Genomic DNA, 19,352 nt, shown 5'->3' with positions numbered 1-19,352 from the left:
TGTGTGTGAAATATATTTATAGTTATGATTTAAAATTACCTCGAACTGATAACAGCACAGTTTCTCAGAACAGAGAATAATATGTGTTAGCAAGGTTTCTTTAAGCAGACTGAAAATTTTATGTTTGATGAATCTAAACTTTAACTTCATCTTTAACAGGTAAAATTAGCATAGTAAAAGTTAAGGGAAGGGGAAGATTTACGCAAAAACAAACAATACTCTTATTTTTGAAGAACTTTATAAATTAGACTTCCTCTCCTCCCCATCTAAGACCTGTTACTCAGAAAAGCAAAATTCAAAAAGCCATTCAGGCTTTGACTCAGAGACAAGAAGCAAAGCTGGTATCCAAGGGATAAAAAGATTAATTTGGCAACCTTATGACTTCTTATTGAACTCAAGGAAAATCATCTAATATTTTTGCCATGTGCAACACTTCCTCACATGCTGCCTCCACTTTCATATCTGTAAAAATGGTAACAACTACGTGGAAATGATTATTCCATCTCTTTTTAATGAGACAATCATTTTTTTATAACACAGTAGTTGGAAACTAATGAAGTATTGGGAAAAAGTAGCTAAGTAATGTGCTCTTTGCCCTACAATTTTTATTAAGGTAAAAATTCATAGAACCTTAGATTTTTAAATACTATTTTAATAAACAAGAGGGATTTGAATGTGACTAATAATGGAAAGATCATAATTCCTCAAAGTGTAAACTACCTGAAGGGGTTACCTAAGTAACTATTTCTTAAGCCTAGTGCAGTACTTTGCAAGAACCAAACAAACTGATAATAAACAATCTAATCTTACTTCACATTTTAATTTCATTCTCTTACAGTCAGTATTTACACATCACACCTGGCCTACTATAATGGCTTCCTCTTTTCTGCCTCACTTCTCTTCCTACTCAGATCCAAAGTCTCTGCTTCTATGAAGCCGAAATTCCAATTTCAAGTTATTTTTGTGGTTCTTTCCGGTCCACACATAAAAGTACAAAATAACTCCTTAGCCTACATACATTTTAAGTGCACAACTCACATTAATAAGCATGCAAAAATTGAGATCTCTAATCACAGTAAACCTCTACTATCATTTGATTATTTAAACAACCCTACCCTCATGACTATTGATAACATACCCCATAACCTGAATTCTGAACCTTCCCCCCACACCACAAGTTTTCTACTATTACCTTGCCACTTTTATTAACAGATGGGTTTGGCTTCTGTTTTACTGGGAAAACGGGAGGCCATGCTAGAAACACACTTCTGATTGTCCTCTTTACTATCTTAAGATTTTTAAATACCATCTTCACATTTTTTTATACCTTCACTTATCTTCTGACACCTTTCATTATAGTAGAAATGTCCTTTTCTGTTCTAATACCGACTCCATTTACTTGGGTTCATGGTTTCATTTCTTTTTTCATCTGTGATCTTTTTTCATCAGTGATCTTTCTTCATCAGTTATTCTAAGAAATTTACTCTGTCCTTGTCCACAGGGTCCTAGCCTAATAAATATGTTCTCGTCTCCACTACTCTGTATCACTCTAATAGTACTGCCCTTCCTTCAAACTACTCATATCTTCCTTTCTCATTAAACTTTTAGAAATACTCTCCCTTCATTTCATTACTTACCATAGACCTTGAAATTTGACTCCTCTCTCCACAAAACTCAAAGATGTTTTAAAACATGTATATCTCTTTATCCAATCATCAAAACTCAGTATTTTTTTCCTGGCAGTACTTGACACTTTACCACCCAACTCTTTGGAATCCACAGCAATAAACTTATTTTCCTCAAATCTTTCAATTCTTCTTCACAAGCTCCCCTATTTCTCCTACACCCTAAATGTGGCTGTTTTCCTTTAAACAGTTTCTTCTACTGTCATGGGTCAATGATCACTGGGTCACTCAATCACTTGTAAGTGGATGAATCTCAAAGTTCTGTCACCTGAATGTGACAACAGCACTTCAAGTTCAACACACCTCCAAACACAGCCACCAGATGGGGTCTCACTATTTCTATTGTTGGTGTTATCCTGATTCAAATTCTAGACTCAGAGACTCCTTCTTTCTTCTTATCTGATATCTTCTTGGGTTCCACACACACCCTCTTTCTTCCTGTTCTCTCTTTCATTTGTTCCACAAGCTTAAAAAGAAAAAAATAGCCTGCTCAGTAGTTATTCTTCATCTAGTCCACTGCCCAATATTTTTTAAGTAGGAATGTGCATCAGAATCATTTAGGGAGCTTTTGCAGAATATGTATCTGATAGGTTGATTTATCAGTTCTAGCATATGGCTAGATGCTGATTTATTGGTTCTAGTGTATGGCTAAGAAAATGTGTTTTGAAAAAGGTTCCTAAGTGTTTCAGATGCACACTTCTTGTTAAGAATGACTGCCTGTCTTATAATATACACCTCTTTCAAAATAACTTTGTCTATGTTATCAATGTGAGCATTTCATTCTCTTGCTGAAATACCTTCAATGGCTCCCCATTATACAAGCCCTTCCTCAATGTGGGTTCCAGACACAGCTCTTCATTATGTTATCTACCTTTTAAAATGCTTTTCTGTGCTTCCGAAAAACCCTTTTACCCTCTCTCCACAGGTCCATATCCTGTGCAGATTAAATCCTTTCTTCTTCATGGATACCACTGGAAGAGCTCAAACACAAATGAGTTCCCTTCTAGACCTATATTATGTAACCTCCTACAGCATTTGTTACATAGTGCCTTGTTTTTTTAACATTGATACACATGCTTCCTTACCTTGATACACTACAATTTCCTTAAATATTAGAGACACACTTGGACAATGAGAAGTGAGTATCAGCAAAAGCCTTTTCCCCCTCTCATTATTTGCATTAGTTTTCTAGAATAAGGGTAAATTATAAACTACTTAAAGGCTGATCCTGACTTAATCAGGAATCTCACCTGAAGTAGAGGCTTGTGGCCCAAGACAGAAATTCTCATGAGACTAGGAATGCTAATGTCTAACCTACCACTATAGGTTGCACAGTGGCAGAAGCTAGTAAAGTTATTACTTGTTGATTACCAGTTCTAATCAAAGCCCTGAAAGTATAAATTCCCTCTCCCTAAATCTTATTTTGGGATTGTCAATTTTTTGTTGTTTTTTTTTCCTGAAAGTCAAATTTGAAGGGAGAAAAAAAATAGAGGTAATTGTATCCTCCATTTTAATTGCATATATGCAGTTAAAAAAATTATTGCCAAGATCATATTTTAAAATTGTATGTATGTATGTGTTTATGTACGTAAGTATATATATATATATATATATATATACACACACACACATATATTTATGACATATATATTTCCCCCCATCCCTCAAGTAGAGTTGAAAGAAACAAGGTCATTCTCCATAGAAGAGAGGGCATATATGCCTCCTGGATACATGGGGTTTTCTAAACTTTTAATTTTGAAATAGAGGCTCTCTCCAGCCAGCTCATTCTAATGATCTCATTTACATAACTCTAATATAATATCTCAACCAGGAAACTGACACTGATACAACCTACAGACCTTGTTCAGATTTCATCAGTTTTCATATGCACTTGTGTATTTGTATGGGCATGTAAGGTTCCAACCAATTTTATCACATGTATAAATTCCTGTAACCACCATCAATAGATGGTATTTTAAAATATTCACTTTCATGCAAATCATATTTTTATAAAATTGATTAGAGGCTTCGAAATAAAAGATAAGCGTATTTTTTGATCTTAGAAAATAAAACTTGTATATATTATTATATAACAGAAATTGAGCAGATGAATACAAAGTAGAACTGTATTTTGGTTTAAAATTAACTAGAAAATACATTCAAGTCAAAGCTTCTTCAAATTTTTAAATTGTATGCTTGAAGTTTACTAAAAAACAATACATTTGGGCTACATTGCCCAATTAAAACTTAAAGTGCTCAGTATTATTTCTTGGATTGTGTTGAAGATTTGGTACAAGAAACAATCATATGGAAAATATTTGGGCTATTTTTATACAGGCATTGTTGAAGATGCTGTCACTAATATCAGCCAGTATCCTTTGCATATTTTAAGAGGGATATGTACACAATCATCTAGGGAACTAATGATATCCTAATGATAAATCTCTTTCAGTATATATCTCAACAGTTTTTGTTTGATTGAAGAGAGTATTTATTCTTAACATAAAAATTACTTATCATAACAAGTAATGCTTGAATAACAAGTTTTTTCACCCTGGCTGCCAAGAAGCTAAAATTAAATTAGTGCCCGTTACAGTAAATATATTATCCTTGATTCTTAGTAGATTTAACTTTGCCTGTCTTTATAAGGCTTCTGGTCTTTAAATCCTTATTTTAAATATCTTGTGTATACTACTAGTATATGTACCATATCACAGCACACTTTTAGAAATAATGTATGGACTGAATGTTTGTGTCCCTCCAAAATTCATTTGTTTATACCCTAACCCCTGATGTGATTGATGATAGTAGGAAGTAAGTAGGTCATAGAGGTAGAACCATCATAATGGGATTTGTGCCTTTATATGAGACAGGAGAATTTGCTTCTTCTCTTTCTTCCTTCTCTACCATGTGAGGATATAATGAGAAGAAAGCTGTGTGCAAACCAGGAAGAGTGTCCTCACTGGATACTAAATCTACTGGCACCTTGATCTTGGTTGGATTTCTCCGTTTCCAGAACTATGAAAAACAAATGTTGGTTGGTTAAGCCACCCAGTGTATGGTATTTTGTTATAGAGCTCAAATGAAGACAAATAATCATATATAAATCCTACATATTTCCTTTGTATAGTAGTTCATAGTTCATATAATACACCTATATATAAACATGATTTAATCCACACAATGAATCCACTTTACCAATGAGAAAACTAAAATTCAACAAAGTTAAATGACAACTTAGTAAATGGTAGAACTGGAAATCCCATCAATCGGCAGTATTTGCCTTCCAGGGGGGCATAGCAAAATCTCATTTTTTTATAATTACATTAACTTTAAAATAAACTATATTCCTCTTATAAGCAATGCACTATTTGCTTAATCTCTAAAAATGGCTCCGATTACTACTCCTATTATTATTTTTTAAATTCTGAATATAATTCACATATTTAGTGTGTACTTTGTCAACAAGTTGTGTTCCTTTGTGCATATTAGTAGAGATGTCTTTAAGGGCATGAAATTTTTTTAGAGCTTATAATATTATTACAAAACAACATCTATTTATAACTGTATATTCAGGATATCTTTATAATGAAGTTTTTTAAAAGATTTATTTATTATTTATTTATGATAGAGAGAGAAAGAGAGAGAGAGAGAGAGAGGCAGAGACACAGGCAGAGGGAGAAGCAGGCTCCATGCCAGGAGCCCAACATGGGAGTCGATCCCGGGACCCCAGGATCGCGCCCTGGGCCAAAGGCAGGCGCCAATCCGGTGAGCCACACTGGGATCCCCTAATGAAGTGTTTTAATCTGGTAATAGCCATAATTACTATCTCTAACAGTAACAGTAGCATATAGTTTTTTACTCTTATATATGTGGTATACTTTGACAATAAACCCATTTATATACAAGGATTAACTGTTAAAAGTTGAAGAATCTGATTTTTAAACTTATTGGTTGGTAATTCTATTTTACCCTAAAACTGAATACTGAAAAAAGTGGGGTAAATATATGAACCTGCAAAACCCTTTAATAACATAATTAAATACTAACCTAATTAATACCATTGAAATAAACAGTTATTTTAAATGCCAGATATAAACAGCTGCCTGTTAAATATAACTGCTGCAAATATACTTTGCTTACTTAGGCAATTTCAAGGCATGTCTGCATTATATTAATACACACTTATCTAGCCTACCTATATTACAAAATATTACATATTATTGCTAAGTATATTTTAGCATTTGCAACTAGAACAATGAATCATTTTTTTACATAAAATAGGGTAGTATATTATAATCACTAATATATATATATAGATCTGTGCATATATTTGGTATCTTTTCCAGTTACACTTACAATCAATAAAATAAACAATATTTCACTTCATAAATACTGGCTTTGGCAAGCTTGATTATCACCTCATTTTGAATATTTATTTATTCATCAGTGAGTATGAATCCAATTTTCTTTATATCATGTAAGATGGCATATTATGTAAGTTCGCTAAGTGTGTATCTTTCCAGTAATAGTACTAATTACATAATAAGCACTAACTTTATTTCTATAAAGAGGCATTTTGTTTAATTTTAATAGGTATTAATTTGTATTGTGTATTAATCTTTTCTGGCAATATAAAAGGGCACAAATATTTAATTTTGTCTAATTATTTTCTTCTAGTCCCTACTAAATAACTTTGAACAAATATATCTAATATCAATTATTTCCTGAACTCAAGTAGTAACATCTGCAAACAGAGAACTCAGTCTCCAATCATCAACTTAGTCTTACAATTTATAAATACAGCATCGGAATTTAACATGAAACTCTTTAATACCAAAGACCATTTAACTACATCAGCAATTTAAAATGTACACAGCTATATAAACAAAACTAATCACTGAAAGAAGGGAATACTACAGAGATGGGCAGATAAGGAGGAAAAAAAGAACTCATTCTTTTTAATCTCACCTTTGAGAGAAACATAGAATGAAACAGGGTGAAGGTATGCAATTCTGAAATTTAATAGTATTTCCCTTTATTTAAAATTACATTCCCCAATGTATCCCATCACAGCTAGGCTGATTCCTTTCTAAACTGAAAACAATTTTTCTCTGATCTTTGATTTAAAGGATGTCAAACTTCTTATAAAAAGGGTTATTTGGCGAAGTTCAAAGCAAAAGAGCTTTTAAAATGTTGCTCATATCAGAAGTCTGTTTGGATACTTCGAAAGAGAAATCCATAACTGAAGTACCTTTGGTGGCTCTTTGGAAGAAAAGAAAAAAGACCAAGCTTTTTAAATGAAAAAGGTGCTTACTCAGTGATTCTTTCATCTCTATATGTAAGAGAGAGACTAGAATTCAAAAAGTTCCTAAGCAACAAGGCCTCATTCTGTCCCATTTAGCAGTTGTATCAGCCTGCTACCTGATGTTATGTAAGAGTTTCCTTCCATTGGGAAGAATTCCTAAAATGGGTACTGTAAAAGCTGGTAAAACTGAAATCTGACCTACTTTTTTCAAAAGACTTCCATAGATTTTATGGCAAGTGTAATTCCTTTTACACTTGGAGCTCTCCTCCTTTCAAATAAACTGTCTTAACTGAAATATGCTAGCAACTGCTTTGCTTTTTAAGGGTTAAAATACAAATCCATAAAATATACATATATTTCTCAAATTTTTATTTCTAATAGTGAATGCCTTTTATGCTTTTTGCATACATTGGTTTTCCTATCTATTGTATGCTTAGTATCATTCTGAATAATACTGAATTAAAAAACTCAATTTGGAGTTCATCCATAAAATGTAAGTAATTAGTCTAATAGGTAAGTTTGGCAAAACACAAATGTGAATTTAAAACATATGTTATTTATAAGAAAAAGATTCCTTGTATTTATAAAGCTGTCATGTGTAGTTTTCAATCTTCCTTTTAAAAATGAACCATTACATTCTTGAGAAGGAAGAAGGTTAATTAATTAAAATAGAAGCTATTGAATAATTTTAAAAAGAGAAATATAATTTCTGGGTTCATTCAAACTCCCAATTGTCATAAAATAAAATGAGAAATGCATTTCAAGTAAATTCACAAATCAACCACGTAGCATCATATTTACAGATATAAAATATCATTCTTATAAATCAAATAAAAGTGCTGTACTTTTCTTAAAATTAGTCTGAAAAAATCACTAGTAAGTTCACAGAGATTTAATTTCAAATAAAAGGATAAGAAAGCATACAGCCTCATGGAAATTATATGCCCAAGACAGCATGGCACAATGAACACATTTTACTACATGACTTACGGTAATAAATCACTCCTTATATGTATTGGTTCTTAAGACTACTAACTTCATTTTCCTTAAATAAGTTTTACAATAATAAAAAATAGCCTGTGTTTTCTATGCTTAATTTCCCACTTAACTATAATTTAAATTGAATTAAATGAAAATGAAGTGGTTATATATGTTTATAAATAAATGAGACAAAAAAAATTACCTTCATAGCCTAAAGCACACCGCAGACTTTACGCTATATAGCTCATAAGAATGGAGCAAATAGATGCAATAAACACTATGATAATGGACTTCAGTTTCATCAAAATAATCTTACTACTACACACTTATTACCCTAACTTCAAGGTCCTCAGAGTACACCAGAAATAAAATTACTCTGTGCCCATAAAAATCACAGCAATATGAGACAAGAGATCACTGTGTTTCTTCTATTGTGCCAAAACTAAGGGAAACGCCAGGACAAAAGTACTCAAAACAGGTATTTCCTATGGTTAAACAATGCATAATTTAAGAATAACTAAACAGAACAAGGATTAAAGAATATGTGTGGTAGACTTAAATTCTAGTAATATACACAGAAGGATAAGAATAAAAATAGCAATGATCAATGCTCCCCAAATACAGGCCATCAATCTTTATCACTCTGCAGAGATTTTTTTTTTAGTATATATTGTTAAAATTAATCATATAAAATTATGATTAAAATAATTTCACCCTTGAAAGCTAATATAATATGATAATAAGCTATGATGTTTAAAAAATTTCCTAAATATAAAAATGCAAAATTATAAACATAAAGTACCAGAATTTTATAAATAAAGCTAATATCCTAGGATAAAAGGCACTGGAATGAAAGAACAGTAAATAAATTTATAATCAGTATTAGGGACTAGAAACTATATACTAAAATTCATATTAAGACATCCACATCCTCAGACATAATATATAATGTTCCAGAAAAAGTAAGGAAAGGAGAATAAATGAGGCTAGCCTTACCATTAATGCTACAAATTATAACTGAAAGTTGTAGTTTTCAGTCTTTTTCTCTTTTTTTTTTCAGTCTTTTTTTCTACTTCTTTCTTTCATATTATAAATAAGTATATTCATGACCTTATTTTCTATCTGGCTTAAATGCACAAATCATTTTTTGAAGCACTGCCTATTATAAAAGGACTATGTCTTTTGTGTATGAAATCAATGGGGAAAATAAACAGTAAAAATTATCCTAGTTATATAAATAGAACTAAATTCCTAGGAGACTTTAAAGGTAAATGTTAAAATATGTGTTTTTGGATTAGAAAATATAAATCTAAGGAAAATCCAGGGTAAGTCTAATTACACTGAATATACTCAAGATTTTTCTGTATTTTATTTATATAAATGTGGAGAGGAGAAGTAGAAAATGTAAAATTTTTGTAATATATTCATACCCAAGTTCTTGCTTTCTCTCTACCTGGCAGAGCAGTGTATTATAGAAAGTGGTGAGGATGACAGTGTGACATTATGACAAATAGAAATGGAGTCAATGCAAATGCAGTAGACCAATCTAGCTTTTGAGAAGATGATGGGTTTTATGAATGGTTTTATTGAATTGCAAGTAATTAAAAATTTATTTGGACAGACTTAGACACTTTAAAAAACTATGTTCATAAGCATTCTCATTCAGAGACAGAACTTCACTAAAACCTAACTGAAAAGATAATACATTTTTTTCTAAAACTAAAAGCCCCGATTTCTTAGAAATTGACTTACTTTCCTCTGAAAGTATTATTTGTGAAAGCAGAGGAAAAGAATTAATTTCCTTAATTTCTTGGTTAAGAATGCTATGGCCCAAATTTCCAATGGTTCTGCTAAGGAAGCAGAGCTAAGTAATATTGGCCTATGTTAGTGTCTTAGCCTAGAAACAACAGTGCTAACACTAAAAGTGAAATTAGCCTCAAAACCATAATTCTTAAACAAAAGTTTTTAAGTGTATCATTGATATTTCAACACTTACGGCTATCGTAACATATGTTTCCTAGAGCCCTGCCCGTTTGAAGTAGCACTTCCTGGTCTTTGCTATTTAGCAGCTGCACCAATGGTGAAATCAATCCAGCATCCACACATGGAATACGCATAAATTCTGAAAATAAGAGACATATGTAATTAACAATCTAAATATTCACAATTTACATAATCATGTCCCTTAATAAAATAAATACCTACTATTAAAATGTTTAAGATGGCTTACCATTTAAAGAGAACATTCTGTTCTAAAGTACCATTATAACTCTATAAAATACTTAATGTAGTAAGTACACAAAATGAGTGAGGTTATATTTTTCTTTGTTGACAGTCTCTGTCAAAAACTAAAGTAAACTCCCTTCTAAAACCTTCTGTCTGGGATGCCTGGGTGGCTCAGTGGTTAAGCATCTGCCTTCGGCTCGGGTTGTGATCCCTGGGTCCTGGGATTGAGTCCTGCACGGGGCTCCCAGGAGGGATCCTGCTTCTCCCTCTGTCTATGTCTCTGCCCCCTCTCTCTGTGTCTGTCATAAATAAATAAATAAAATCATTAAAACCTTCTGCCTTTCAGCCAATTTACTTTTTAGCTGAGGAGTACAGCCCTCTTTAGCTAGTTTTAAAGACATGAGTTACATACTTTAGATGGATATATGTAAAAATACACCAAGAATTTATAAGGAATATGTTTAAAATAAACATATAAAGTATTACAGAGGCTACAGAATGAATGGTTGTGACAGTCATCCTTGTCCAAAGGAGTTCCCACTGCACACACCCCTAGTTTATACTACATGAGCCTGTTACCTAATCATAGCCGGTTGGACTGTGACTTGAGGACAGACTATATACAGGCTGGCCAACAGTCTATCAGATGTTCTACTTCAAAAAATCTGCTAAACAGGACAATAGCAATGAACTAAAAAAAAAAAAAAAGAAAAAAAATCAGATCCTCTCTTGGTAATTTGAACTCCAGAAAATTGAAAAGTTCCTGGGGAGTGAGGGAAGAACTATCAGGGGAAGGCTGAAAATATGATGCGTACAAAATGACAGTGAGTGAAAAAAACCAAAGTCAGTGGAAGCCAATATGCAATAGGAGGCAGAAACCACTAAATATTTGTATACTTCTATGTGTGTCAATAGAAGATAAAATTAATTTTGTTTTTTGTATAATGAGTGGATTTCAGTGTTGAGGTATAAGGACTAGGCAATACTTTATCTCAATATTAACCCCAATTTATTAACATAAAGCTAATTTCTACTGGAGTATTTTTTTTCTTTGATTATCATGAAACAATAAATGCTTAATAGAATATTTCTATTTCTTTCTAAATCCAGTATTCCCTTTTTTGCTTTTACTTCCCAAACTTACTTGAATTACATACTCATTCAGCATCATCATGAAGTACAGCACTGTGATGAAAACCATAAAATAAACTTTTCCTTTTATAAAATCCACTTTTTATGTATTGACTTATCAAACATTAAAACCCTTACATATACACACTTTCCCCATTTGCAGCTGCCTACAGGAACCAGATCTATTAGAACTTTTTTTAACTTGGGCAGCCCAGGGTGTGATCCTGGAGACCCTGGATCCAGTCCCACGTTGAGCTCCCTACATGGAGCCTGCTACTCCTTCTGTCTGTGTCTCTGCCTCTCTCTCGCTCTCTCTCTGTCTCTCATGAATAAATAAAATCTTTAAAAAAAAACACACAATTTTTTTTTAACTCTATAAGCCAAATAAAACCACTGTTAGAGTCTATCTTAATGTCAGACTACATAGTAATGTATATTCAGAGTTTGAATTTTCTCTAATAACCTCCCTATAATTATTAACTCTTAGCTTTTTATGTTTTTCTTTAGAAAAATGATGACAACTATGGGACATGAATACATAAGAACCAGTGAATTTTATATGTAGTTTGATGAATAGACATTTTTCATTTATACTTAGGATTGTCTTTTGTTAAAAAAGATAATACTAGTAACTAACTAATTCTTACAAAATGACTGAGGTTGAGCTTCTAACACCACTTTGTTGGGTCATGTTGCATTTCTGAAGATGTTTTTAAAAGAAGATTCTAATTCACTTTCTCAGCCAATCACTTACAAAAACAATGTGGTGATTAAGCAAGAAATAACTATTTAAATGTATTCCATTTATTTTAATCAGTAGAGGTTAGTGATATCCCTGTAACAAGCCTCTTATTAGAAGTATAAATTCTAAAAATTCTATTATGTCTTTAGAACATAGCTGTCATCTACTAGAGTATAACTGGCAGCAAATTAAAGCAGGAGAATTATCATGAAATTATGACAAAGTATTATAAGACTGGTATTACTAAGTAAGATCAGAGAGGAATGGCAATTCATTTCACAAAAATTTACTATTTGAAATTTCTGAATCTATGCTATAGTTAGTATATAGACTCATTCTTAAGAGAAAAGGCTTAAAAAGAAAAAATTGATTTCTGGAAATCTACATTGTAATTCTCATGAAGTTAAAAATGAACCATCTGATCTTAAAACTCAAGTTATACTGCATCTAAGAAGATTCAGATAGCTGTTGGTCTAGGTTAATAAACACCATCTAGAGGTTCATTCTCAAACTAGACCTGTTCAGGAGTTCTTTGTCATCTCAAGGTAATCACCACTGTCTATTCAGAGCAGCTCAAATCTTCTTGAAGTACACTAAATATTCCCAAACCACTAGGAATCTCAACAGTTATGACCAACTTAATCCAAAGCACAGCATAGTGACTATAATTACAGTAGCTTAGACATGACATACAAACAATAGGTGGCCAGTTTTCATCTAGCGACCAAAAAAAATTTACCAATACAGAACTTCATTGGAATTTGAAAGACATTTTGAGAACCTCTAAATAAATGAAAAAAATTTCACTTCAATTTTTTTTGGTAACACACATGAGCAAGTTGTTTTACTGGATCAAAAACACCACATACTGGTACTTTACAATGTCATCTACCATACTGATTACACAAATGAAGCCAGAATTTTTTTAACTTTTTCTTCTTTAAAGTATAAAATATGTAAATTACTAAAAGTCCTAACACTAGTATCAAACTTTGAAAATTGAAGCACATTAAAGATATTACATTAAGTATGGCTTTTCCTTCTGCTTAAAAACTACTTTAAGAAGTCAGTGGCTTTCTCAAACTAAATTAAAATCATGTGCAAATACTTCTGCTAAAATACAACTCTTCCAAAGAATCTCTCCCTGGATAGAAACCATCTCTAATAAGATGGATTAGCTATTATATAATCTAAGCTTTGCTGACATTTTTGTTTTTCCATAGTATTCTTACATGGAGATTTAAGAAATAAACATGTCCCACGTAGGTAGGTGCAGAAAACAGAACATATATTCCAGCTGCATTGCTGCAGTCAAGCACCAATGTTAGTAGAAGAGGCCAGACAAAAAGAGAGAGAGAGAGAGAGAGAGAGAGAGAGAGAGAGAGAAAGTTTACCTGGGTATAAAACAAATCAACATATACACTGCAAAAGGTGAGCTCTCCTGTGACAATGAAGATGAATGACTCTATGGTGAGCTCAAGAATCCTCTTACCAAAGTAATACATGACACAGGTGTGGCAGGAACTAGCAACACTTTCCTTTAATTCTACTCCGAAGGAATGGAAATGTATGAACAGAATGACTATAACTATAGTCATTTTCAACAATTATATGGGGAAAAAAGTGAAAAAGAAATAGAAAGAAATGGACAATGTCTAATCTACAAAATTAAAACATAAATTAATAAAACATACTGACAAGTGAGGTGTAAAACTGAAGATGTTCCCAGCAGAAAAGCTCTTGAGGAAAACCTCACCATTTTTGGCTACTTCTGCTATGATGTTAGCTACTTTGGCTGTGCAGGAAGACTGTGGAATCAACAGACTTGCAAACAGCTGAAGTATTCCACTTCCTTGGATTTTTTCACTCGTTTCCATATCTGAAAGAGACACACACAAAGAACTTTAGCGAAAATCTTCAACACTGACAACTTTATCTACAATAAAGTTTTCAAGAATTTGCACTATCCATAACAGAAATTAGTTCACTATACATTCAAGCATATACATTTATATAAATATACGTATAATCATCAATTCAACAAGCAGCTTTTATCTTGAGGTTTTATTTGCACAAACCACTTTATAATACAATGTTTTGTCAATCTAAAGTCAAATTATAAAGAAATCATTTCTGAATATGCCATATGCACACCATATTTACGTTTTAATGTTAGTTCCAGCTTGGTCTATTCAGACTAGGAATGCTTTTGTTCTACTTCCCTTCTGAATTCTTAATGGCATATCATTATATATATGATTTCTATGGTTTCCTACATGCTATAGCAATTTTTAAAAATATTTTATTTATTTATCCATGAGAGACACACAGAAAGGGGCAGAAAAATAGGCAGAGGGAGAGGCAGGCTCCCTTCAGGTATCCTGATGAGGGACGTGATCCCAGGGTCCCAGGATCACACCCTGAGCTGAAGGCAGACACTCAACCACTGAGCCACCTAGGCATCCAGCGATAGCAATTTTTAATAGCAATTAAATGAACAAAAAATCCACCTAATGTCATTTTATATGGGATCATACAGAGGAGACTATAAAGTTCTAATGACTACTGTGTTTTTCATAGAATTCATCCAAATGACCACTAATGAAGAAGAGAAATAGTAAACAGCAATGAGGCCATAGTATTCAGAATTCTATTTGTTGATATAGAAATTTAAAAGTCCCCTACTTCTTTTCTTCTCTTCTTTGTTAAAATACAAATATACTTTCTATGAAATTAAGCCACTCATGTACCTGCTATTAAAAGAATGACCTAATAAAAGACAATAAAACACTGGAATGATGATGGAAGTAAAGAAAAACTCAAAGAAATAAAATTTAAAATTACTATTTGATTCTGAACAATGAAGAGGAATGGCATGTGTTTAAAGATAGAGTTATAAAGCTCAGTTAAACTTAAATCCAATTTAAATTCAGTCCTTTGTATCCTTTACATCCTTTGGATATACATAAAAACAAGAGGGAACTCTGCAGACTGCTTGTTAAGTAAATGGGAGCTGATGTGATCAAGAGAGAATTAGGAAAATCATTTTTAATAATTTGAGAGTCTATCCCCTAGACTCTTTATAGTAAGTGCTGATTACTTAGTATAGTGTTCTTCAAATTGTGGGTCCCAGTCCATAGGAATTCTGGCTTGGTGAACAAGAACCAGTAATTTGTTAAAGAGAGAAACAGAATTAACATCTGCTACAATAAAAGAGTAGGAAAAAAATTTGCCCATAGTAAGGTAAAACAAAGCAACTTTAGTTTGAGCTATGTGTATGCCCATGTACTACTCTATGTAAAATGCATCTCTAATTATATGTCTGGTCAAAAAAATTAAAAACCACTGTTCAATGCACCCTTGACTATGCAGGATTCTGAGCTAAAGAACCTTAATATTCTTTTAACATCATCAGGAGAAGCTAGAACTATGAAGTGACTGAAGAAATAGAAAATTATATGGAAAAATATACTTCCATTGATTTATTACCTTAAAAAAAGGTTATTTGCAACTGGTTATATGTGGGTGCTCACCTGTGACATTAGTACTACAGATCAAACGACCAAGATTATCCAATGTTGAAACTCCACCCATGCACTTCCTGCTACTATCATAAGCCTAGTACATTTTCATATAGCTAATACTATTTTAGTTTCTTATATTTATGTAGTATAATAAAAAAGATATTTTCAAGATTCTTTAAAACAGCCTTATTTATTAGTTGAAGAAACAGAGCCCAGAAAGATGAAGTAAACTTGTCTAAAGTTACTATCATCCTAATCACAGAGCATAAATAACAACTTCAGATTTTTTGACACTAACAAATCAACATGTGTGTTACCTGGCATCCACTGGTGTGTGTGTATGTGTGTGTGTATTTTTCTTTTTAAGAACAGAAAACTTACTTACCCATGAATAGAGGAAACCTCCCCTTCTGTGTGTAGCTTTTTACTATGTTTCTTATAGTTCAGATTATTACAAACATAAACTACCCATGGTGGCACTTAAACACAGGAATATCCTTTAGGCAAGCATATTTATAAAATGCAATGTGACATTTGCTTTTGTTTCTTGGCTAAAAAAATAAGTTTTTAAGGTACTACCTGAAAACTGGACACCAAATTTCCATTAATTGATCCCCCTACCCCTGGAAGAAACAAAAAATAACTGAACTCAATTGCCATATAAAAACCCTTCCTTTTCTGACCATTGCTACCAGAAGATGTTCAACCCCAGAATGCTGGGGCACACTGCCCCAGGGGTCCTGTCCCACCATCTGCTGATGCTAGGATGACAGCAAGAGTCTGGCATAAGGCATGAATCACGATTAGATGTGACGCTGAGGCATTTGTGTGTGTGTGTGTGTGGAGGCGAGCAGTTAAGTGAAAATCACCCATGCATGTCTCATTTTAACCATAACTGAAAGAATGACTTAACATCAAAGCTCAACTACCAGGGGCAACAGAGGAAAAAGAGAACAAAACCCCCTTACATTCTTATGAGAACTGCCACAGGTTACAATCCAAGGAATTGGGAAAATAGTTGTACTAAAATAAAAATTTGGAATGGTACTTTTTTAATGCTACTGTCAGAGAAATTAAAAGGGAAAAACATTATCCATTTTTTTCATTTTTTCATATAAATCTGATTTACAATTTAGAAAAATCTAATGGTAATTCTATTAACCTCCTAGCATGTGGATTTTTGTGTAAGTTTCAAATACAAATTAAACAGCTGGGAATGATCTTCTTTCCTTGGCATAAAAACAACCAAATACTGCATATCACTAAAATGCCTCTGAACAATAAATAATTATAAAGTTGCAGCCTTCATTTCATACATACTTCCTGCACTGGCATTCTACTGCATCTCAAAATGTATATTTATCTGTGAACTAAAAGATATTCTCAGATATCTCTGAGTACTCTTGAAATAATTTTAAAAGAACTTTAAGAAGTAGTCAGCGGTTAGTATTTGCAATCTAAATGACTGGCTACTTGTAAACAAATCGCACACTGTGATCAGGAGTCTTAAAAACAAAAAACAAACAAACGAAACAAAACAAAACAAAACAAAAAAAACCCAGGGAGACTTTTTATTATCTTTAGCCAAACTACTATTGACATTTTAACTACACTCCTTTTAAAGGTCTGTAGGAATCAATTCAGTATCTTTCTCCTCCTTCACATTTAGGTGCAGTCATAAAAATGCTTGAGTATGCCTACAAATTATAAGCAGCTGACAGTCCTTGAATTTTGAAGAAGCCATATATGAAGGACAATTGCTACTCAACAGTAGTGTCTGTGGGAGCAACTACAGGAGTCATAGCCATCCATCACTGTGGCCTTGCAGTTCTGCAAGCACTCATTCTGTCCCTGTAGTCCTATGTTCACACTCCACCTAACCTTGATGGCAAGGAGGCAACTTAGTTATGAAACTGCCAGTGACAGAAAGAACAGAGAAAAGTGGGCAATTGGGTCGGAGAAACTTGAAAGAAGAGTAAATCAAGAAGCCAGGCCACAATGTCAATGCCATACAATGCCATATAGGAGAAGTTAAAAGAAGTACTCATATAACTTATCAAGGACAATAAATAACCCAGGAGGAGAGAATAAGTGGAATCAGAAGGAACCAATAATTTCTTCTAGAAAGATTAAAGTTCCCAAAAAAGCTGCTAAGTAAATAAGTTAAAATAACTGGCTTTACAATTAAACACTAAAAGGAGGTTTTCAGGTACATTACTAAGACAAGCTGAATTTATGATGTCAGCAGATAGACTACACGAGAATAAATTAATGGAAAGCATCTGATAACCAATTTAAACTCTAAGTTAGAAAAACAAAAATAATGACTGCTATTACTGTAACGCTATTAGATTAAAAATGTATTTAGATTAGATAGTATTGTTTTAGAGTAATAAAAAGTGTTTGAATTTTTACTTAAAGTTATATGAACAATTAAAGAGCTGGTATCTTTACATTACATGTCCAAGCGATCCTTATGACAGACTATGAAGAAAAGACGCAGATTTCGCACTGACTGCAAGGACCAAGAATATGACTCATGACTCAAAGGGCCATGTGTCTCCTTTCCTAGGGAACTATGTATTACTTCTCAAAGGGTGGATTTTTAGAATATGGTTTAAAAAAAAGACCTGGCCCTGTGTCTAGGTGATTTGACCCAAATGCAGGGCATCATTTCATCATATGTGTGTATACTACCACACAGACAAGTTCCAAATCCTCTCTTCTTTTATCCAACTGAAAACAAAGAATTTGCACTTTGATATGCCATAGATACGTAAAATTTAATACTCCAAAAACCAAATTTATCCCTTTTCCCTTAAATTCATTCTAGTCTCTATCTCAGTGAATGGCGGGGAACCCATCTAAGCCAGAAACCCTAGAATGATTATAAACTTGTTACTTTTAGTAAATGCCTTTCTACCACCCACATTTAATCAGAGTGCAGGTTCCATAGATTCCATCTCACTAGCATCTTTTGTATCTGCTTTTCTATATCCACATTACTTCAGGTTCTCAGTTCTGACTTTAATTAAATCCAATAGCGTCCTCAAGAGTCTCCCTAACTTCAGCTCCCATCCCCCATCTGTTACCTACAGTAATAACAACATAAACTTCTAGAAATGTAAATTTCATGTCACTCCTCTACTTCAATCTTCAATCTTCAAATCATCAACCATAACATTTAATGAAACAAACACATCCATCATATTTCCCAACCTGTTTCCTGATGCTCCCTCACTGACATCCTACACTCTAGCCATACTAATTACTTGTAATAATCCAAATTAATCTTATTTTATATCTCCTTACTGCACATTTCCCATCTGAAATGCCACCCCCCCAACACACACACACACACTTTAGGTAATTCCAGCTCAGACTCTGTGTCTTCACTTAGAGACAGCGGATTAAAAGCCATCCAATCTTTCTTTTTTTTTTTTTTTTTTCCATCCAATCTTTCTAATGATATCTGACCAATATAACAACTACCTTAAATTCATATTGAGTATTCTTTTTAAATTTCAAGGTAATTTCAAATGTATTCTCATTTTATTTATTTTTAATCTCATCATTTTTAAAAAAGTCATATGAGGCAGCATTATAGTTTTTCTTTATATGACAGTTTTCTTCATATGACAAGTAAGGCCACATGATAAGATTACATTGGAAAAGGAAAAAGAAACCAGTTTCTCTGGTTCCAAGTCTAGTGTTCTTCCTACCACAATTTATTTAAAGATATGTGGTGATGACAA

At 32.8% G+C, this 19,352-nt stretch overlaps 1 protein-coding gene across 13 annotated transcripts in view; it reads right to left on the bottom strand.

Annotated features, from left to right (window-relative positions):
• Positions 1 to 19,352, bottom strand: part of RAP1GDS1 (Rap1 GTPase-GDP dissociation stimulator 1) — a 164,773-nt gene that overhangs the window by 87,695 nt on the left and 57,726 nt on the right. For 11 of the 13 annotated variants that reach the window (XR_013371299.1, XR_013371304.1, XR_013371303.1 and 8 more), the window contains exons 3-4: positions 13,830 to 13,952; positions 9,971 to 10,096 (exon numbers count right to left, since the gene is read on the bottom strand). Coding sequence is in view for 6 of the 13 variants with exons in the window: in XM_077882960.1 (XP_077739086.1) it covers positions 9,971 to 10,096; positions 13,830 to 13,952 (249 nt within the window). In the remaining 7 variants the exon portion in view is untranslated. Of the gene's footprint in view, positions 1 to 9,970; positions 10,097 to 13,767; positions 13,953 to 19,352 lie in introns of those variants that run through there. The other 2 variants (XM_077882964.1, XM_077882965.1) reach the window with 2 other exon arrangements.

This window comes from Canis aureus, chromosome 33 (genome assembly GCF_053574225.1).
Source record: "Canis aureus isolate CA01 chromosome 33, VMU_Caureus_v.1.0, whole genome shotgun sequence".
Classification (NCBI taxonomy): domain Eukaryota; kingdom Metazoa; phylum Chordata; class Mammalia; order Carnivora; family Canidae; genus Canis; species Canis aureus.
This window is presented reverse-complemented; position numbering and strand designations above follow the sequence as displayed.